Source organism: Carassius auratus, chromosome 22 (assembly GCF_003368295.1).
Source record: "Carassius auratus strain Wakin chromosome 22, ASM336829v1, whole genome shotgun sequence".
Lineage (NCBI taxonomy): Eukaryota > Metazoa > Chordata > Actinopteri > Cypriniformes > Cyprinidae > Carassius > Carassius auratus.
Window position 1 is genome coordinate 30,086,522 of NC_039264.1, and position 23,677 is coordinate 30,110,198.

At 40.3% G+C, this 23,677-nt stretch overlaps 1 protein-coding gene and 1 long non-coding RNA gene across 2 annotated transcripts; both read left to right on the forward strand.

Annotated features, from left to right (window-relative positions):
- The first annotated feature begins 1,033 nt into the window (after positions 1–1,033).
- LOC113040318 (uncharacterized) lies at positions 1,034–20,061 on the forward strand. Its single transcript, XM_026198660.1, has 4 exons — positions 1,034–1,156; positions 1,442–1,774; positions 16,852–17,184; positions 18,312–20,061. Exons 1-4 carry the CDS (start codon positions 1,111–1,113, stop codon positions 18,446–18,448), a joined length of 849 nt encoding a protein of 282 aa, XP_026054445.1. The 5' UTR covers positions 1,034–1,110; the 3' UTR covers positions 18,449–20,061.
- Positions 20,062–21,537: 1,476 nt separating this feature from the next.
- Positions 21,538–22,821, forward strand: LOC113040322 (uncharacterized). The gene is made up of 3 exons (XR_003275187.1): positions 21,538–21,726; positions 21,952–22,279; positions 22,708–22,821. It is a non-coding gene; the product is annotated as an uncharacterized LOC113040322 (long non-coding RNA).
- The last annotated feature ends 856 nt before the right edge of the window (positions 22,822–23,677 follow it).

Here is a 23,677-nt window from a genome sequence, read left to right on the forward strand (position 1 = left end):
TACCAGACGAGGCAGAGTGGTGAAGCTCTGACAGGCTTTGCTTGTAGCCAAGGAAAGGCATGGTAAAGACGCCTTGTGGAAGTGATATGCTAGCAACCTCTCCTTCCTAGTTACACCTGTTTATATTCAGCAGTTCATTGTTTGATAGATTGTGTTTTTGACTGTGTTGCATACATGATGTGTTAACATCTCTTTGATATGTGAAAATGCAAGTTGTATGCACTCCGGCCAACGTAATTGATGCTGTGTTAAAGAGGGGCCTGCTATTCTCTCCCTCCTATTTGAGGGGAGAATACCCCTCTGCTAGCCAGTAGGCTATATTAAGAGTCTTTTCTCTTTTGCAGGAATGGATCCAGGTTGGTTTTGGGGGTTCTTCTTCAGGCAGTAATACCTCTCATTGTGTTTGGGGGGTTAATGTTTAAGCTCTTGTATGTTTAATTAATTTTGGAGCAAGAACCCCCATAAGGAACCATACCGCCAAAGATAAATTGTGTTCAAGAAACTCAAGCAACTTGCCAAAGTGGTCTTGTCTGAACTGAATGTAGTGTGATCAAAGCTGAACATGTTTTGTTCTGGTATTTATATATAATGCGGTTTGATAGCTTTTCTTGAGAAACATCGTCAACATCAGCATGTTTATTATTAGATGAATGCGGTCAGTGTATCTGACAGTAGTTTGTAGGTTAAGGTTGTAGGTAAGTTTTCTCTCCTGTTTAAATGGATTAAACATTCTGACTTCCACTCAATACAAAACATCATATGAATATATAAGAGACATATAAAAAATAACAAACAAGCTGAAGACAGTTACAGGAGAGAGCAAAGCCAAACACTCTCAGGATCAAATGCTGCTTTAAGATACTTTTAACATGTGATGTGTCTGTTTATTTCTGTTGAAAATGACACCATTGATCTCCAGGAAGCTGTGGCCTACTCTAGCTCAAAAGAGCTGGACAGTCACACACAACAACACTGAATAAATAGACGGCTATTTAGCTGACAGGAGAGTTTCACTTCACTTTACTACAGAGCAGCCTTACATCAGCTCATCTGTCCTTTCATTACTAAACCAGTGCGTCTCTTCATATTTGTGGACTGAAACCATTGAAGATGTTTGGCAGAATTTGGTTCTGTTTGTGTATGTTGGATCTGATTGGTGAGTTGAAATCTGTAATTTTTTTTAAATGTTTGTTTTTCTAGGTAGATGTATTTTATATAAAAACACTGAAGCTCAAACAGAAGCAGCTTTAGTTTCAGTGTGGAGATTTAATCAACTTTTGTTTCTGCCTCTATAAGAGTTTTATTCAAAATCACCACAGAAATTCAGTTATAATCAGTTTTGTTGTTTGGATATTATTGGTTTCTGTTTATTTTAGAAAACCATAATAAAGTTATGTAAAGTCTTCAGCCATAACAAACTCTGTTTGTGTTTGCTCTTCAGGTGTGTTTGCTGATTCAGATGAAGTGAAGTCAGTGTCTGTGAAGGAGGGAGATTCAGTCTCTCTACAGACTAACACTGAACTACAGACAAATGATGAGATAATGTGGACATTTGGACTTTCAGAGACTCGTATAGCTGAAATCATAAAAAGTTTTGAAAGATTCTCCACATATGATGTTCTTGATTGGAAATTCAGAGACAGACTGAAGCTGGATCATCAGACTGGATCTTTGACCATCACAAGCACCAGAAACACAGACTCTGGACTTTATGGAGTGGAGATCATCAGGAACAGGACAGTGATATCATACAGATTCAATGTTAGTGTCTATGGTGAGTCACAATTGCATTGTCATTTGTGCTGCTAGTTTTCATAAAAAAAATATTTTAAATATTTTCATGAACCAATATATTTTATTTTATAAAATCACAAATCAGAAAAGCCTGCACACAATGAATGCACTTTGTTTAGAACATCTTTAAAAACATTTACTCAGAGACCATGAAAATGTCAAAAGTGCTCAATGAAAATGGAGTGCTCAATGAAAATTTGATACACTTTTGAGTCTGTATGAATGCCCAACGGTGCAACCCAGAGGTGTATTTTTATGTCTATAAATTTTTTAAAGCTTGGACAAGGCTGAACAAATCAAGACATGCTACGACAAGTATCAAGAGCCAGTATATATTTATGGGTGTAGAAACTGACTTGTTTATTGTGCAAAAAAAAAATGGACTACTGCATGTTAGTTTCTTCTGTGAGTGATAGATTAAAAAGCATCTGTTATCCATTTTACATTCTGTGCTGGTCAAACTAAAATATATATACATTTTTTTGATTCTGTTATTGTCACCTATAAACTTGACTATATGGAGTGTATAATGACTTGAATGGAGTGTATAATTTGCACGCTGACTACTGTAAGTCTATGCTAAGTCAAATGTTGACTTGACTATATGGAGTGTATAATGACTTGAATGGAGTGTATAATTTGCACGCTGACTACTGTAAGTCTATGCTAAGTCAAATGTTGACACTTGTTCAATACTGCTTAACTGTGCATGGCCCTGTTGGGTACAGCCTAACTACCCCTTATGACCAAAAATGTCTGAACATCACTGTAGATGGACAGAATGCTGAGGTACTCAAGTACGTTGAGCATCTTTGGCAGCTTGACACCCTACCCTACATTAACAAAACAGAGAATTGCCAAAGACCCAAACCTGTCAGAAGCATACTGTGCTGAGATGGAAAAACTAGAGAAGAATTGAGCATTGCGTTAGTTCAGTCAGGCCAAGTTAGTCATGCTTGCATCAGCCGACACTCATCTGTTCCTGACATGTACCAATCCAAGTCTTGACACCTATCACATGCGGTCTATTTAAATTCCCATTCTTCAGTGTCTCTTCCATTGCATCGCTGCTTGCAATTAACTCCCTCCTCTAACCCCAACTCCACCAACTGAACCTGTAATCCGATCTAAATTTGTTCTTTCTTTACAGTCTCTTCATTGGAAGCAGCCTCTATCACATTTCGTTTACAACTCATGTAATTTTGAAGTGTAATTATGTATGCTTATGTATGGGGGTGTTGATGGCGCAGTGGATAAGACACACGTCTTTGGTGTGAGAGATCCGGGTTTGAATCCACTGTGAGACACCAATGTGTCCCTGAGAAAGACACTTAACCCCTAGTTGCTCCAGAGGTGTGTGACCTCTGACATATATATGTTTATATATAGCAATTGTAAGTTGCTTTGGATAAAAGCGTCAGCTAAGTGAATAATGTAATGTAATACCCCAGGAGAGTTTGTCTTGCTGCTCTCCCCGCTCTGTCCAAGCATGGCTGCATGGATAGGCATGTGGAGTGTTGCCCAGAACATAACCATACCGCCAACACTAACTGTATGCAATATAAATGTACTTGACAGAAGTGGTCCTGACTGAACTACTACGAGGCAGAAATCTCCAGGCTGCAATAAAGTCAGATTGTGCAGAAGAATCATCTGTTTTTTTTTTTTTGGTCTTGTCCCGGTAATGTGTCGCTGGTACAGGATGGCTGTCCCTGTGACGTGCTCTGCAGTTGTTTTTGTTAGTTTGTCCTGTCTTCAGTTATATTCCTGCAATCAGTTTCACCAGGGATGAACTGCTGAACATTCGGCAGAACACACCACAAGATATTTTACCAGATATCAATTATTCCGACGTTTTACTGAACATCGTTATCGGAGGAGCAGTGGCGCTGATCAAGCGCTTCAGGGCGTGCAAACGGGGAAAGAGAGCGGGAGCGCTCGTCAGACTCAGGAAGCGCGGACTTCGAACGCAGTTGCCTAGCATCCATTTGACAAATCTCTGCATTCTACCCAGCAAAACAGACAAACTCCATCTGCTCTCTCGGACAAATAAGGATTTCTCACGGACTTTCAGCTGTTTAGAGCAGATCGCGACGTAGAATCAACGGGGAAATCGCTCGGCGGTGGGACATGCTTTTACATCAATGAATGCTGGTGTACAGATGTAACTGTGTTAAAGAAGATGTGCTGTCCTGATCTAGAAATGCTATTTGTCAACTGTAAGCCGTTCTACATGTCCCACAAGAGACATTAATATATTGGATCACTGTTACACCGCAATAAAGGATGCATATCACTCTGTTCCACGAGCAGCTTTGGGACGTTCTGATCACCTTCTGGTTCATCTTATACCGACCTACAAGCAGAAACTAAAATCAGCTAAACCTGTATTAAGGACTGTAAAAAGATGGACTAATGAAGCAGAGCAGGATTTACAATCTTGTTTTGACCTCACTGATTGGAGTGTTTTTGAAGCTGCTGCCACCGATCTGGATGTACTCACAGAGACTGTAACATCCTATATTAGTTTCTGTGATGATATGAGTATTCCTAGTGGAATCATCTAACTTACAACAATGACAAACCGTGGTTCACTGCAAAACTCAGATATCTCCGTCAGGCCAAAGAAGATGCTTACAGGAAGGGGGACAATGTCTTGTGTAAACAGGCTAAATAGGCACTGGAAAAGGAGATCAGAGTGGCAAAGAGGAATTATTCTGGAAAAATGAGGACTCAGTTCACTTCCAACGACTAAGCATCAGTGTGGAAAAGTCTGAAACAGATCACTAACTACAATACACCATCCCCCAGCACTGTGGAGAATCAATGACTGGCAAACGATCTGAGCGAGTTTTACTGCAGGTTTGAAAGAAGATCACCCATAACCTGCCCTGAACACCTCTCCATACAACCATTCACACCACTAACAACTCCTGCAACCCATCCTGAACATCCATTCAACCGCTCTCACCATTCACACCTCCTGCTTCCCCCCTGTCCCCCACACCTGCAATACAGATAAGCAAGGATGCAGTGCGCCAGGTCTTCCAGAAGCAGAAAAGGAAAAAAGCACCAGGCCCAGATTGTGTTACACCAGCCTGTATGAAATCCTCCGCTGACCAGCTGGCCCCCATCTTCACACAGATCTTTAATAGATCACTGTAGCTGTGTGAAGTCTATGCATGCTTCAAATGCTCCACCATCATCCCCATCCCAAAGAAATCTAAAATTACAGGACTATATGACATCTGTAGTCATGAAGTCATTTGAAAAACTGGTGCTGGCCCACCTGAAGAACATTACTGGACCCTTACTGGATCCTCTTCAGTTTGCCTACAGATATGTGGACGATACAGTAAACATTGGACTGCATTATGTTCTGCAACACCTAGACAGACCGGGGACTTACGTGAGGATCCTGTTTGTGGACTTCAGCTCTGCCTTCAACACGATCATCCCAAACCACCTCCTGCCCAAACTAACACAGCTCTCCATGCCCATCTCCGTCTGTCAGTGGATCAACAGCTTTCTGACAGACAGGCAGCAGCTAGTGAGGCTGGGAAAATACACATCCAGCACCCGTACAATCAGCACCGGAGCTCCCCAGTGCTGCGTTCTCTCCCCACTGCTCTTCTCCTTGTATACTAACGATTGAAGGACCCCTCTGTCAAGCTCCTGAAGTTTGCAGACGACACCACACTCATCGGCCTCATTCAGGACGGTGATGAGTCTGCTTACAGACAGGAGGTAAAAGAGCTGGCTGTCTGGTGCAGTCTCAACAACCTGGAGCTTAACACACTCAAAACAGTGGAGATGATCGTGGACTTCAGGAGAGACCCCTCTGCACTCCCCCCACTCACCATCATGAACAGCACTGTGACTGCAGTGGAGTCATTCAGGTTCCTGGGAACCACCATCTCTCAGGACCTGAAGTGGGACATACACATTGGCTCCATCGTAAAAAAGGCCCAGCAGAGGTTGTACTTCCTTCGCCAGCTGAGGAAGTTTAACCTGCCACAGGAGCTGCTGAAACAGTTCTACTCCACCATCATTGAATCCATCCTCTGCACTTCAGTAACTGTCTGGTTCAGCTCAGCTTCTAAATCTGACCTCAGAAGACTACAGAGAGTAGTCCGGACTACTGAGCGAATCATCGGTACAACCCTCCCTTCTATTCAAGAACTGTACTTATCCAGAGTGAGAAAAAGGGCTGTCAAATTCACTCTGGACCCCTCACATCCAGCACACTCCCTCTTTGAACTGTTGCCATCTGGTCGACGCTACAGAGCACTGAGCACCAGAACGACCAGACACAGGAACAGTTTCTTCCCTCAGGCAATCCATCTAATGAACAACTTTATATCACTACACTTTATATTTATATTCACATACACCTATTTATCTAACACACATACTTAGTGTACACTTGAATCTTTGCACATAATATACCTGTATATACATACTGCTTTTTGTAATATACCTGCCTACAATTTTCAATTTGTATATTGTCATTCCTACCTACTTATTTGTATTTTTCGTATTTTTTATTCTTTTATTATGTGGTTTTTTTTCTGTCTCTGTCATTCTGTTGCACTGCAGAGCTTCTAATATGAAAACAAATTCCTCGTATGTGTAAACGTACCTGGCAATTAAGCTCATTCTGATTCTGATTCTGGTGGTCGTCTTAGACAAGGTCTTTACAGGGGATCTGTATCTGGGGCTCTATTTGTGCTGGTCTCCGCTGTCTTTCAGGGATGTAGAGGTCCTTTCTAGGTGCTGATCCACCATCTGATCTGGATGCAAACTGGATCAGGGTGACTGCAGTGAGCCTCTGATCTGGATACAGACTGAATCTGGTGGCTACAGTGACCCCAGAATAAGAGAGAAACAGACTAAAATTAGCATAGATGCCATTCTTCTAATGATGTAGCAAGTACATCGGTGTTATGGGAAGTGTTCCTAGTTCCGGTTTACCTAATTAATGCAGCCAAAAATCCTTTAACGGATTTGGATATTAGAAGCATATTAGTATGTTATGTGTATGCCAGGTTAAAGAGATGGGTCTTTAATCTAGATTTAAACTGCAAGAGTGCGTCTGCCTCCCGAACAATGTTAGGTAGGTTATTCCAGAGTTCATGTGCTAAATAGGAAAATGATCTGCCGCTCGCAGTTGATTTTGATATTCTAGGTATTATCAAATTTCCTGAGTTTTAAGAATGCAGCCGATGTGGAGGACTATAATGAAACAAGAGCTTGTTTAAATACAGAGGTGCTAAACCATTCAGGGCTTTATAAGTAATTAGCAATATTTTAAAATCTATATGATGTTTGATAGGGAGCCAGTGCAGTGTGGACAGGACTGGGCTAATATGATCATACTTTCTGGTTCTAGTAAGAACTCTTGCTGCTGCATTTTGGACTAACTAGAGTTTGTTTATTAAGCGTGCAGAACAACTATGGTGGCAGATCTCCCACCAGCTCGTCTTAGGCTTTAAAAGCCCCCCTTCCGTTCCACTGGATTGTCTGTTTTGGACCATTCACAGTAAAAATAGGATGACAAACTGAAAAGAGTTGGGGAATAGTCTTCAAAGGTATGACCACCCATTGCCTCAATCTGTATCTACTCAAGAGTCTGGCCACAATGCCTTCTTGGTGTCTCTACAGAGATTTATTGCTAGATGAGGCAAGCCCTTTGAGCTCTTCTCTGATAATGGCACCAACTTTGCTGGAGGGAAAGAGAGATTAAAGAGACATATGAAACTATGGCTCCCCAATTAGCTGAACAGAAAATCTCCTTTTTATACCTCCCAGCGCTCCACATTTTGGTGGTATTTTTTTAGAGGGAAGAAAGTTATTCTAAAGGAACAGAAAGTCCCTGAAACTGTCCTCCACTCATTGAAGTGGAGATCATCATGAATGCCAAGCCTTTTGGCCAAGTGAAAGAAAGTGGACAACTGCATGTTTGTTTCTTCTGTAAGTCACCTTTTTTATATAGCGTTTTAAACAAAATAGATTTCGTCAAAGCAACTGAACAACATTCATTAGGAAAACAGTGTGTCAATAATGCAAAATGATAGTTAAAGGCAGTTCATCATTGAATTCAGTGATGTCATCTCTATTCAGTTTAAATAGTTTCTGTGCATTTATTTGCAATCAAGTCAATGATATCGCTGTAGATGAAGTGACCCCAACTAAGCAAGCCAGAGGCGACAGCGGCAAGGAACCGAAACTCCATCGGTGACAGAATGGAGAAAAAAACCTTGGGAGAAACCAGGCTCAGTTGGGGGGCCAGTTCTCCTCTGACCAGACGAAACCAGTAGTTCAATTCCAGGCTGCAGCAAAGTCAGATTGTGCAGAAGAATCATCTGTTTCCTGTGGTCTTGTCCTGGTGGTCCTCTGAGACAAGGTCTTTACAGGGGATCTGTATCTGGGGCTCTAGTTGTCGTGGTCTCCGCTGTCTTTCAGGGCAGTAGAGGTCCTTTCTAGGTGCTGATCCACCATCTGGTCTGGATACGTACTGGATCCGGGTGACTGTAGTGACCCTCTGATCTGGATACAGGCTGGATCTGGTGGCTATGGTGACCTCGGAACAAGAGAGAAACAGATTAATATTAGCGTAGATGCCATTCTTCTAATTATGTAGCAGATACATAGGGTGTTATTGGAAATGTTCCCGGTTCCGGTTTACCTAATTAATGCAGCCTAAAAATCCTTTAACAGATTTGGATATTAGAAGCATATTAGTATGTTATGTGTATGCCAGGTTAAAGAGATGGGTCTTTAATCTAGATTTAAACTGCAAGAGTGTGTCTGCCTCCCGAACAATGTTAGGTAGGTTATTCCAGAGTTTAGGCGCCAAATAGGAAAAGGATCTGCCGCCCGCAGTTGATTTTGATATTCTAGGTATTATCAAATTGCCTGAGTTTTGAGAACGTAGCGGACGTAGAGGATTATAATGTAAAAGGAGCTCATTCAAATACTGAGTAAGTAATTGATTCAAAAAGTTATCTGTTTTACATTTATGCTGGTCAAACTGAAAGGTTTTATCACAGACTTCACATGTGATTCATGAAACATTCGTATGCCCCAAATCTCATCATACGAATGATCACACGTTGATAAATTTGGCGGCATAAAACAATCTTAATTTAAATAAAATGCCCCTAAAATCACCCTGGTTTAGAAGCCTCACCACTAGAGTTTATGGCACAGAGAAATGCAACCCGGCCAAAAAGAGAGAGTAATCTCATGAAAGAGAAATTGATGTTACTCCAATAACACCCGTTAACCTTGTAATTGCAAACAATTAGGCTACATTCATTTATGTAATTTATATGTATATTCAAATTCTGGTAAATGTAAACAGCCTATTTAGTTCCCCTCATTCTACAACAAATATTTTAAATTTAACAATATTCAGAACAGAACAAGAATGAAAAATAAGTAGTTATAAAATTATATATTCAACTATAAAATAAACACTAATTAGGCTATATTGGCATTCTTTAAAAGCAGCATACAAATGTCAGACAAAACTGATGTGGCATTGGGCTCACATACCTGTCTCATAGGCCTGCAAGAATCCAAATGTTTCCATTTTTGCAATATTTGTAACATTTGTGTGCATAACTATTATTCATTATGTAACCTTAACATGGCTTTATACTTCACCCATGTTCTAATATCCATGTAAAATTCATCGCATGCCCAAAAATGTCTGTTTGGGTGCTGCATGCTGATTTTACAGCAGACCTTTTAAATTAAACAGTGTAACTTTTATGTTTGGTTGAGTGCATTTTAGTTTGATGATGAAAGTCTGAAATGTCAGGCAATGGTAGAACTAATGTGATTTGTGTGTGTGTGAGGCACCTGTGGATTAAATCAAATAGCCTAAATATATGAAGATATTTTGCCTTTTGTTAATCTGTTAATTATATTATAGCCAATTATATATTTTGTGTGATCCTATTTATTTTATTCTTTTTATAGACTTCATTTATGGCAATGATGGCATGGCGTGGATCAGGCAAACAATATCCGGGCCGATTGTTGGTGGGAGGAGTGTGGCCCAGATCAGTCTAGTGATACGTGGCCCAAATCGGCATGGATATTGTTTGAAAAACTCTTTAAATATTGTTTGAAAAACACTTTAAATGAAAAACACTTTTCCAAACATTTACTGTCACTTCTGTTGTATATAATGATAATTTCCTTATGCTAGCCATATTACTATTTAAATTACAAATTTTATATTGTATTCTGTTTTCTCTGTTCATTGTAGACCACACACGCCCACATGCACCCCTTATGGGAAAGTGCCTGTTACACTTCAAACATGCAAGGATAATACAAATACAATCTTTCAACTGGGACCTGCTCTCTTGCTCCTGTTTCTTTAATTGGAAACTCCCACCATACCTTGCGCTCATACAGAGTCAGTATTTTTAAGCAGTGTGCAAATAGTGTGAGTATGTGACACTAGAATAACAGATGCTGGGCTAATTGTGTTAATGTAAGTTTTTCTGAATTAAATTCCATTAATTAAAATATTCAGGACCGTCTTCAGGGGGGTGCAAACCAGAGCACAATCGCAAATGGAACGGGAATGGAAAAAGTGGGGTTCCTCTCTCTACCTCGCACCAGACCCCACATCAGCCTAAGGACAGCCCTGAACATATTATTAATAAATGAGTCAGTTTTAGTGCCTGTCCCAAAACACACAAATGCATTCATCTCTTGTCTACTTTGTTATGCTTTGCTGATATTTACAAAAATTTGGGTGTGATTAAATGACACATGTTTGTTTTTTCTCTCTCTCTTTCTCTCTCTCTGCTCCTATTCAGGGCAAATTTGTGAGAGTGTGGCTGAGACCAAGAGGATATTGGGGCAGTTCAGAGTTTGATAGGAGACACTTCTCCACTGCTCCAGACTGAACTTTGTGCTTATTTCTTGTGTAGACACAATGGCTGTGTATTAGCAGTGGCTAACTGACTTTCACCAGGAACTGGTAATGGATATTGTTCCAGGTTGAGACTGAGCAAAAAACTGGTGCCATCTTCACTCTGGCACAGAGGACTGAAGTGTATTCTCGCCTTTCACATCCTTGTCACTTTTGATATTGTTACTTCCCCTACTGACACATAGATACTTAGGGGAAAATAATAAGTTACATGATGTATTTCCAGTATTTGGTCCAAGTGTTAGAGCAGGTCTATAAGAATGTGAATATTTTTTTTTATTAACAAATGGGACACATTTTATAATAGTGTTATAAAATACAAGTCAGTTTGTGATGAGTGGAGTGCGGCCAAGAGCCGTGGTAACATTTCGAAGCCAATGGAGTAATTGGAAATGAGTGACACCTGCGCCACTCACCGGTCTCGAGTCTCATGGAGAAGCTCCAAAAGGATAAAAAGAGGAGTTACGACAGTGGAGGACAAGAGAGGACCAGGCCTGGGTTTTATTTTTGTGTGCTTTGGTTTTGTTTGCTCATGGCAGTTTATTTTATCGTTAAAGTTTGATTTGAATGTTCGCCAGTTCCAGCCTCCTTGTTCCTGACTTGCGAACAGTGTTTCATTGGTGCTGAAACCTGGGAGGAAGGAGGGACATGCTGCCAAAGATTCCTTGCCGCTGTGGTGAATCTGCAGTACCCTCGAGCAAGGCAAAGCAGTCTTGAGTGAGTTGCCGGGTGGATGAACGAGCTTGCTGCTGGCCACCCGAGATGTGGAGGGATGGCTGCCATCCTTGAGGGAGCGGAGCAGTCGCTACCACTTGCAGCAGAGAATCAAAGTCGGTATAAACAATCCAAAGTCAGACACGGGAGGAACAATCACAGGGAAAACGCTCGGAAATGCCAGACAGAACTAAATAAGACTTCGCCCTTAATGAGAGTCCAAACACAGTTTATGTAGGGGGGTGGTAATGGGAAACACCTGGTGTTGATTAGTCCTAAGCATTGGATTCTGGGGAATGTTGTTGGAAATGGAAATACAAAATGACAGAGTCCTGAGTGGAATGCCCTCTATAGGTCACCTCCAGCTGATGATCGTGACGAAGCCCCACCACCCCCCCACACACACACAAGGAGTGGCTTCCAGATGCACTAAACAATCTAGGATGGCGGTGGAGCAGAGGCGGAACAGGAGGAGGGACGGAGGGCCAGGTTCGTGTGGAAGTGGAGTGGCCAGGGACCAGAGCAGAGCAGGAAGCCAGGGTGGAGCAGTCAGAACTGGAACCCTTCCTTGGCTTAACTGGGGAACAGGAGCCCTTCCTGGGCTTGATGTGTTGATAGGAGCCCTTCCTTGGCCTAACATGGGGAAAATGAGCCATTCCTGGGCCTAACATGGTAAACAGGATCCCTTCCTATGCCTAACCTGGGGAACAGGGGCCCTTCCTGGACCTAACATGGTGAACAGGAGCCCTTCCTGGGCCTAACCTGGAAAACAGGAGCCTTCCTGGACCTAACCTGGGAAACAGGAGCACTTCATGGGCCTAACCTGGGGAAGAGGAGCCCTTCCCGGGCCTAACAGGGGGAACAGGAGTCTGCCGTGACAGAAGCCCACCAGGGCAGAGCAAGGAACCACCACAACCGAGCAGACGAGACAGAAGCCCACCAGTGTGGAGCAGAGGACCACCACAGCCAAGCAAACTAGACACAAGCCCACCAGGGCAGAGCAAGGAACCACCACAACCGAGCAGACGAGACAGAAGCCCACCAGAGTGGAGCATAGGACAACCACAGCAGAGTCAATGGCACAGGAGAGCAAGTAACAGAGAACATAAGCAGGTTAATGGCGGCCTCCGTGGCCATAACAGGACAGGCCATGAGTTCATAGGTGGCCTCCATAGCCATGACAAGACACAACGAAAGTTCATGGATGTATACTACTGACTCCTCCGAAGGTTCTGCAGCAGTTGCCGCCAACTCTGGAGGTTCCACAGCAGTAACAGTCTCCTTGCAACAACACAACAGGCTGAGAGAACATTGCTAGGTGCCTCAGACAGGATGTGACGAGGCTCTGGAAGTTCAGCTGAGACGTGACAAGGCTCTGGATGATCTGTTGTGGTATGATGAAGCTCTGGAAGATCTACTGAGACATGATGAAGTTCTGGAAGATCGGTACTGATTTGACTGGGCTCATAAAGATCAACTGTGAATTTACCTTGTTCACGAAGATCAACGGTGACTTTACTTTGTTCACGGAGATCAAGGGTCACTTGACTTTGTTCACAGAGATCAACGGTGACATGAACTTGTTCACAGAGATCAAGGTTGATTTCACATGACTCATTAAGTTTATCTGTGGTTTTACTTGACTCTGTTACTGTTACTTGACTCTGTGTTTATGGTGACTTGACCTGACTCTGGATGGTAAACGGTCAACAGTCAACGGTGACCTGACTTGACTCTGGGAAGTCAACAGGGACCTGACTTGACTCTGCACGATCAACAGGAACCCGACTTGACCCTGGAAGATCAACTGCGGCTGCCATCTTGTGAAGTAACCATGATATAATTGGTTCACGGAGTCCAAAACGGAACAAGTCCTTAAACAAAACTTCATCATAAAACAGTACTTGATATGATAACTCACAGAATTGATTAACATAATCCTCAATAGACAAATCTCTTTGCAGAAAATGCAATAGCTGGTCTACCGGGTCCATGGTTAAGCTGAATCGGTGAAACGCTGACATGGGGTGGGTACAGATATCTCGGAAATGAGAGGATAGCAGGCTGCTGGATCCTGGTATGGCAGTCCTCTGTAACATGGAGTCAGAGACATTCGGATCCATATGCAGTGGTTTAATAAAGAGAATGGTCAAACAGGCAATGGTCAGAGAAAACAGCATCAGGTATGTCAGGGATATCCAGAATTAGCAACAGTAACAAGCAGAGGTCGGGGCAGGCAGCAGACAATCAAAGTCGGTATAAACAATCCAAAGTCAGACACGAGGGGAAACAAACACAGGGAAAATCCTCGGAAATGCCAGACAGAACTAAACAAGACTTTACCATTAATGAGAGTCCAAACACAGTTTATATAGGGGAGTGGTAATGGGGAACATCTGGTGGTGATTAGTCCTAAGCATTTGATTCTGGGAAATGGAGTTGGAAATACAAAATGCCAGAGTCCTGAGTGGAGTGCCCTCTATATGAGTACATGGGCACTCCAGCTGATGATCGTGACATTATCTCTTTAATATTAAAATGTGCAACACAAATTATATGGGATATATTTAAAGTAACTTACACTGCAGCAGTTTTCTGTGCACATGATTTCTTGAACATGATACATGATGCTAGACCACAAGTGTGTCAAATTTAAAGGGGGGGGGGGGGGGGGTGAAATGCTCGTTTTCACTCAATATCCTGTTAATCTTGAGTACCTATAGAGTAGTACTGCATCCTTCATAACTCCAAAAAGTCTTTAGTTTTATTATATTCATAAGAGAAAGATAGTCTGTACCGATTTTTCCCGGAAAAACACGACAGGCTGAAGGCGTGACGTGTGGGCGGAGCTAAAGAATCACGAGCGCGAGTAGGCTTTTGCGTTGAGAGCGTCTGGAAGCTGTGATCCAGTGGCTGAAATTTAACAAGAGCAGCATCAGCAAACGACGTCTCTATGTGGTATGTACTAAAACTGTATATATTTGCTTAGCGATTTTGGAAAATGACTAAGTTCCACTTTATGTCATCTTTTTTCTTTTTTTTAAGCTGTACATGTGGAAAGTGCAGTTTGATGGCAACATTGCATGTTGTTTACTTGATGTGCTTACACGCCGATAGCTAAGTTAACAACACAGAGATATTTGAAGTAGTTTTACTCACCGCCTGCGGTTCCAACACACGATCGTGACCCTTTTTCGTTGGGACTGCATTTAATGATATTATTATTTTTTTTGGTAATCTGTGCAGGGTTGTCTTGCCCTGGCAACCAAAAACACACTTCTGTGGCATTTCGCGACGCTCTCGCTCTGATCAGTGAAGTCTGTTTTGCTCTCAGTGCTCTGCTATAGGGGAGCGCGCTCTTCCGGCAGAAGTGCCTTAGGACCCATATAAGGAAATTCCGCTCCATCTAACGTCACACAGAGCCATATTCGAAAAAAAATTTTCCGAAACTTGTGACAAACCGGAAGGAGTATTTTTGGAACAGAAATACTCCTTCAAACGTACAAATTAATTTTTGAAACGTATTTTTCCATGTTTAGCATGGGAATCCAACTCTTTAACAGTGTAAAAAACTCAGTATGCATGAAATAGCATTTCACCCCCCCCCCCCCCTTTAAAGAAAGTGTGTCATTACTTGATGTGAAAAATTTAAAGTGTATTTTATTTGTTGTTTTTTATACTTTGCATTTTAAAATCAACTTCTAAATATCTGTTCAATATTCCCTATAACATGACACAATTAGATTTTTGGAGCAGTTGAAAAACAGGTGCAAATGTTGTACAGAATAAATATCACCACTACTCATTTTTGCACCAATAAAATGTTCAACACTTTATTTTTTCTTCCAAATTATATAATATCTAATTAGCCTATTATATTAATATTTAAAGGGGGGGTGAAATGCTATTTCATGCATACTGAGTTTTTTACACTGTTAAAGAGTTGGATTCTCATGCTAAACATGGACAAAGTTTCAAAAATTAAGTTGTACGTTTGAAGGAGTATTTTTGTTCCAAAAAAACCTCTTCCGGTTTGTCACAAGTTTCTGAAAGTTTTTTTCGAGTATGGCTCTGTGTGACGTTAGATGGAGCGGAATTTCCTTATATGGGTCCTAAGTGGCGCTCCCGTATAGCAGAGCAGAGAGAGGCTGTGCACAGCCTGATCAGAGCGAGAGCGTCGCGAAAAGTCACAAAAGAAGTGTGCACAGATTACCAAAAGAGAAACAGCATTAAGGGACCAGTGGATGGAGTTTATTTTTACAGAGCATCAACGGAGTTGTGCAAGTGTTTTTGTTTGTTCCCTGCATTTCGGATTGCACATCGTTTATTTCTTAAGGATAATGCAGTCCCAACGGAAAAGGGTCACGATTGTGTGTTGGAACCCCATGCGGTGAGTAAAACTGCTTCAAATATCTCTGTGTTGTTAACTTAGCTATCGGCGCGTAAGCACTTCAAGTAATCAACATGCGATGTTGTCATCAAACTGCACTTTCCACATGTACAGCTTAAAAAAAAAAAAAAAAAAAAAAAAGACGACATAAAGTGGAACTTAGTCATTTTCCAAAACCGCTAAGCAAATATATACAGTTTCAGTACATACCACATAGAGACGCCTTTGCTGATGCTGCTCTTGTTAAATTTCAGCCTCTGGATCTGTGTCACAGCTTCCACATGCTCTCAACTCAAAAGCCTACTGGCGCTCGTGATTCTTTAGCTCCGCCCACACGTCACGCCTTCAGCCTGTCGTGTTTTTCCGGGAAAAATCGGTACAGACTATCTTTCTCTTATGAATATAATAAAACTAAAGACTTTTTGGAGTTATGAAGGATGCAGTACTACTCTATAGGTACTCAAGATTAACAGGAGATTGAGTGAAAACGAGCATTTCACCCCCCCTTTAACTTACATTGGAAAGGTTGCAAAGTCTCGGCAAAAAGTCTTTCCATTTATTACAAATCATGATGCATGATGTTAGACCCAGACCCTGACCTCATTCTGATGTTAGTGGATTCAGAATATTTTAACATAGTGTCTGTATGCTCAAGGCATAAAACACACCTAAACGATTTACATATTAGACCAATAACAAATCATTTGTAAACATTCATACACAGATATCATGGACAATGTTTTTTTTTTCTGCAAGATGCATGTATGTTTACTTATAACTGATAGAGGACCAAATATTAAATGATGTAACTCAATAATTTTTAACTTGTTAAACAACACATTTTAATCACAGAAATTAACACGTGTTTTCTTTGCATGGATTCAGTTCAGTTATAAAACCATCAGCATTTTATTTTAACTTGATCCTGTTTGTGAATGATATTTGAACATATAACTATTAACTTCAATAAAAAAAGTTTGTGTTTGTTCTTCAGGTGTGTTTGCTAATTCAGATGCAGTGAAGTCAGTGTCTGTGATGGAGGGAGATTCAATCATTCTACAGACTAACACTGAAACACAGACAGAAGATGAGATTATTTGGACATATGGACATCCAGAGACTCGTATAGCTGACATCGTTACAAAGCATATAATTTTCTCCACATTTGATGTTCTTGATGGGAAATTCAGAGACAGGCTGAAGTTGGATCTTCAGACTGGATCTCTGACCATCACAAACACCAGAAACACAGACTCTGGACTTTATGGAGTGACCATCAGGAGCAGCATGAGACAGCTCACATACAGATTCAATCTTATTGTCTCTGGTGAGTCATAATTACAGTTTCATTTGTGCTGCTGGTCTTTATGTTTTTTAAAAGATTTATTTAAGTGCTTTCAAACGATTAATCGCATCCATTGGGAAAGGTTCTCAAGCTGGGATTCAAACTCGGGCCCACAAGGCTAATGGCACTGACTACTCATACCAATTTTACACAAATAATTCATATACATAAAACAAACCACTTAGTCTTTTAAGATCACATACACATTATTTTATGCACCTTTTTCTCTTGCCTTTTAACTAAATTTGATCTACTTTTAACCTATGGGCTAGGTGCACAAGATGGCGCCGGTGAGCTTCAGCGACGCGAGTGTGTGCGTACTTATTTCCGGTCTTGCGACGCTCGCATTGACTGTAAGGGAAACTTACATACGAAACTTGGCTAGATGTATATAATTAATGATTTTCAAATTTAACAGCCGATAGTGGTATATCAAAAACATGGGGAAACAGTCTCCCTATATTTTGCGTACCTCTGTGTGGAAATTAATCAAGATACAACGTGGAGATTGCTTTATTCTTCTGTTGATTATGTGGATCAGCGTCAGGTCAGGTCCACAGGGATTTCTTTTTTCAAACACAAACCTCTCAAATATGCAATACTTTTCATTTTCGAAGAGCTGGTTTTGTTCTGACTGTTATGTAAGATCAATGTTTCTGAGTGTCAAACAAGATGCACAGAGATTTCTGATAAAGCATGTTTTATTAACTTTATTTGATAACATAATTTATAACTAACTGTACAATTAAACGTAATATAATTATGAACAGTAGTGAACACTAGTGAATTTAATTCATTCACCAGACCCAAACATACACAAGTTTCAAATCCACTGGCTCAGTTAACATTATAGTATAGTGATAATAGCAGTGTATATCTTATTTGCATATAAAGTGATATTATAAGTCCTGTAAACATAGTATAGAAGGTAATATTTGGACTTCTCCGGTTCTCTGCACTGACGTTTAGCACAATAGGAAATATCTACGCACACACTCGCAAGACCGGAAATCCAAGATGGCGGAGATATGCAACTAGCCCATTACAAATAAAACAGCTATTACGTTATTGACTGAGCTGATCTCATGTTTGATGTTTTTGTTTCTCAGACTCGGTTCGCTGTTGTGATTCTTCTGAAGCTGTGATCCGATTGGTCGTCTCTGCTCTGGTGGGCGTGGCTGCTGCCACTGCGGTTGCTGTTCTGGTTTATGACATCAGATCCAGGAGAGCTGAACAGGATGTTTGATCACTGTTTTTTATATCTTTCTGTATTCATCTTCCCGTAAATACTGAAATCTGAACTTTGTTTGTTATTTTGAATCTTAACCTGAATCTTAGTTTGAATCTCATTATTAAAGGTATAGTTCACACAAAAAAATTAATTCTTTCATTAATTATTCACCCTCATATTATTCCAAACCTGTTCATCTTCAGAATTTTTAATGGAATCCAAGAGCTCTTTGACACTCCATATACAGCAAGGATACTATCACGTAGCAAGGACATTGTTCAAATAATCCATGTGGCATCAGTGGTTCAACTATAAATTTATGAAGCCGCGAGAATACTTTTTGTGCAAAAAAAACTAAACAAACAAAAACAAAAAAGAACGACTTTAATCAACAATTCGTGTCACCCTGTAGTGGAATTTTGGAGAGTATGACGACATATGCGCGTGCTTTAATCTGAACATAATCAACGCATGCTGCCTGTGTAGTACACAAGTGTGCTGTGACTTGTTCACATTCAGAGCAAAGCACTTGCATGTGTCCTGAGAAGATGGATTTTGTTGCTACTGAATTTATCTGAGTAATGATGATGTTCTTGATGGGAGATTCAGAAACAGACTGAAGGTGGACAAACTAACCAGATCTCTGGCCATCACAAACATCACAATGAAACATGCTGGATATTATGAAATACAGAACAACAGACCAATAATAATAATAATAATATTTTTAATTTATTTTGCGCTTTTACCAGGCTCAATGATACTTTACAAGGTACACCAATACAACAAATATTTATTACAAAATAACAGTTTAAGTGGACATTGGACATTTTCCCAATTCAGTAACAGATTAGGTTAATTGGACGAATACACAAAGCTGTTTAGTGATATTGTTGATGAAAAAAATATTTGATTTAAATAAACTGAAAGAGGAAAGAGGAACCTAGGCCCAAACAGAAGTTCTGAATTAGAATACCGGAGTGAGCGAGAAGGAATACAAGAAGAGAGTAGGTCAGAAAGATAGGACGGAGCAAGACCTCTGAGTGGAATAATTTTTTTATTGCACACAAAAAGTTAAAAGTTTGGCAGAAGAAATTTGAGGATTGAGAATGAGGATAAGTTTCATTCTCACTGTCAAAAGTGAGTTTTAATGGTTTACATTTTAAAGTGCCACAGCCATATCAACCTGCACCCCTAGAAAGACTAGTCACCCACTGAAGCTAAGCAGGGTTGAGCCTGGCCAGTACCTGGATGGGAGACTCCTGGGAAAACTGGGTTGCTGTTGGAAGACGTGTTAGTGAGGCAGGAAGTGCTCATCCTGTGGTCTGTGACGTGAAATGTTATCATTTCATCTGGTAAACAATTTAATCATGCAATGAGAAACATTGATATGACAACTAAAGTCAACAATAATATTACAATTAATGCTGCAATTTCAATATTTCAAGTATTCATTTTTATACGTATGTCGTCAATATGTCATTTTTGTACCTTTAAATACTGAAAATATGTCAGTATTTGTACATTAGATGCTGTAAATACAACAGTGTTGTATGTTTTAGTGTCTGTAAAAACATAAGTAAATGTACGTTTTGTAGATCAACATATTATGTACAATATACATTAAAATTAACATGAGTCTTTTTTTAATCTTTTGATACGTTATTTTCATTAATCATTTAACATTTAAAAATTAAAATCTATTAGAAACAAAACCAGAATTCATCAATTCCTCTGTCTTGTATGACCCAATCTTCCTGTTGTAGGTGTTTCAGTCTCTGTAACTCTCGCTTAATAAGGCAGAGGTCCTTCCTTTGTCACTTACGTTGCTGTTTGCTTTCTCTTCTTCATCGTAGTCTTCATCTGGCTCACGTCCGCTTGATGTTGCATCATACTCATAAGCCTGTGTTTCACAACTGTTGCCTTACTCATCCTAGCTAAGCTAGTATATTGTAAGTGCAAGCATCTTTGTCAAAGCATATATTTGCATCAACTTTAAAACAAACAAATATCGTCACATTGAAACATGTAAATAGCAATACCAATATCCATCTCCAAAACACACTCTTACAGACTAACACTGAACTACAGACAGAGGATCCGATATTCTGGAGATTTGAACATCCAGAGTATAGCTGTAATCAATAAACATGCTGGAAGAATATCTACATTTTATATCCTTGTTGGGAAATTCAGAGACAGACTGAAGGTAGATCACCTTAGAACTTCTTAGGTTCCCAACTAATGCTAATCTAACTTTTCTCCCCTGAATGACAAAAAAAAAACCTTTCACGTTTCTTATCTTTTTCTAGCTTATGCCTCCTTCAGTGAGAGGCTTTTTTTGTTTTATTTTACAGCACACCTCTGCATGATGACAAGTCTTTAACTGACCCTTTTCATCTCATGTGCATTTATCTGATTGACAGATACAATTGTGTGCTTTTATTTCAGACTTTATATTGTTACTGATGTAGTTAATTTAACAAAGATTTGGTTAATAGGTTACATCAAATATTGAATATTGAACAACTGATAAAAAATGAACCCAGCAGCTTCTTGCCTCTTTTACCTTCATCAAGGTGACTGGGGCATAGGGGATTATGTTGAGGACTTTTTAAAGACTGGAAATGATGTTAGGGTTTAAATGAACCCATTCGTTTCCAGCTACCTTGAAGGAATATACACTGGTCTCTGGAATTTTTTTGGTTGGGGCTATAGCACCCAAACACTTGCAGATGCTTGGACTGACAAGACTGATTGGCAGTGCGAGTTGCTGGCATCACAGGGGTCTTCACCCTCTCAAGCTTCACACCCTTAACACTCTCAAGCCCAACAGTCATCCCTCCGTTTACTGCATTGCCTGTGATTTCACCATTTTGAGTGTTTGGGCTGCACACTGCATCCCAGAGGCATCTCCTATCCAGGAGTTTATTTATTTATTATTATTTTTGTCAGAATTTTTGTCAGAACTTTTCTAGACACTGATCGTGTTATGTGTCAGGTCTTTGATCTGTAGAAAAGGACACTGAAGCGCAGGAAGCAGTGGCTGACGTCAGCATGTTGTGAAATGTGCAGAGAAACAGCTAAATGGTCACGTACAGCAATACTAAGGTACAATTACTTTAGCTGATGGAGTTTCTCATGACTTTCCTACAGAGCGGTTTCACATCAGAGCATCTGTCGTTTCATTACTGAACCAGCTCTAAAGAGTTTGTCTCTTCATATTTGTGGACTGAAACTGTTGAAGATGTTTGACAGATTTTGGTTCTGTTTGTGTTTGTGGAATCTGATTGGTGAGAAATGTGTTTTTATAAATCTACAGTATATACTTTTTTTTCCCTAAATGTCCTTTATGTAAAAAAAAAACTGAAGATGGAAAGCCTGTGTTTCAGTCATGACTTGATTCTTATCAGACGCAAAAGTGTTTTCTGTGTATGATGTTGTGGAGCCCAAAGTTCCTGCATCATAAAAAAAGAAAGTTCTTTCAAGGTCTTAATCTGTTTGTGTTTGTTTTTCAGGTGTGTTTGCTGATTCAGATGCAGAGAAGTCAGTCTCAGTGATGCAGGGAGATTCAGTCTCTCTTGAATCTGGTGTCACTCAAATACAGAAAGGTAATCGGATGTACTGAACATTTGGACTTTCAAAGCTTCGTATAGCTATAATCATATATGATGGGATCTTCTCCACATATGATGTTCTTGATGGGAAATTCAGAGACCGACTGAAGGCGGATCATCAGACTGGATCTCTGATCATCACAAACACCAGAACCACAGACTCTGGACTTTATCAAGTAACCATCAATAGCACGAAAAACCACATACAGATTCAGTGTTACTGTCTCTGGTGAGTCACAATTACACTGTCATTTGTGCTGCTGGTCATATTCACAAATAATTAGTTATTTAATATCACATACACTTCAATCAGGACCACTTTCATCAAGTAAATTTGTTACAGTTATATTGCAAACAGTTAGAGTTGGAGGTATGGTTATGTTCTGGGCAACACAGCCATGCTTGGGGTTAGGATTAGGGTTAGGTTAAAGATAAGGGAGATTGTGCTCACACTGCCAACACACATTTATGTTAAAACCCCACGTAAAAGTGGATTTTGCATAATAGGTGCCTTTTAAAGTTTAAAGTAAATAATCTCAACAGACACCAAGAATAATCAAATTTACTGCATTTTACAAACAATCTGACGTAGAAAGTTAACTGATATGTAACGTTACCGACTGAGCTGATCTTATCTTCGATGTTTTTGTTTCTCAGACTCTGTTCGATGTTGTGATTCTGCTGAAGCTGTGATCCGATTGGTCGTCACTGCTCTGGTGGGCGTGGCTGCAGCTGCTGCTATTGTTGTTCTGGTTTATGACATCAGATCCACACATCTGTTAATTTTATTACTGAACCATTTTCTTTAAGTTTGTCTTTGTGAAAACATCATTAAAGATGATTCACAGTTCTGCGGATAAAAACAGATTAGAATCCATCACAGAAATTCTAATGGTTTTCAATGCAAAAAGGATTACAAACATTAAATTTTTTTTATGATTTTCTGTAGTGCGTTTTGGGACATATTCCGTTAGAACACATATTCACATGCAAGTCCCATTATAACCAGTAAAACCATTATAAATTCTCTGATTGTTTCTATTTATTTTTATATTTTCTTCAGCTTGATTTTGGTTCTGTTTTTGCGTCTGACTGGTGAGTATGAAATGTGTGACTTCACTTCTTTCTTTGGGTTCAGTGTCTGCTATTTCTAATGTAAATGTAAAAACACAGAAGCCATTCACATAAAACACGTCTGTGCAAGGGTCTCGAGATGAGACGTGATGCAATAATGGAAATATTGGTTATTGTGTCAGGGATGGTTACCCATACCTGGAATTGGTGCTGTGCATTTAACCCATCTGAGTGCACACACACACACACACACACACACACACACACAGCAGTGAGAAGTGAACACACACACACCCGGAGCAGTGAACACACACACACACAGCAGTGAGAAGTGAACACACACACACCCGGAGCAGTGAACACACACACACACAGCAGTGAGAAGTGAACACACACACACCCGGAGCAGTGAACACACACACACACACACAGCAGTGAACACTCACACACACACACAGCAGTGAGAAGTGAACACACACACACCCGGAGCAGTGACCACACACACACACACACACACAGCAGTGAGAAGTGAACACACACCCGGAGCAGTGAA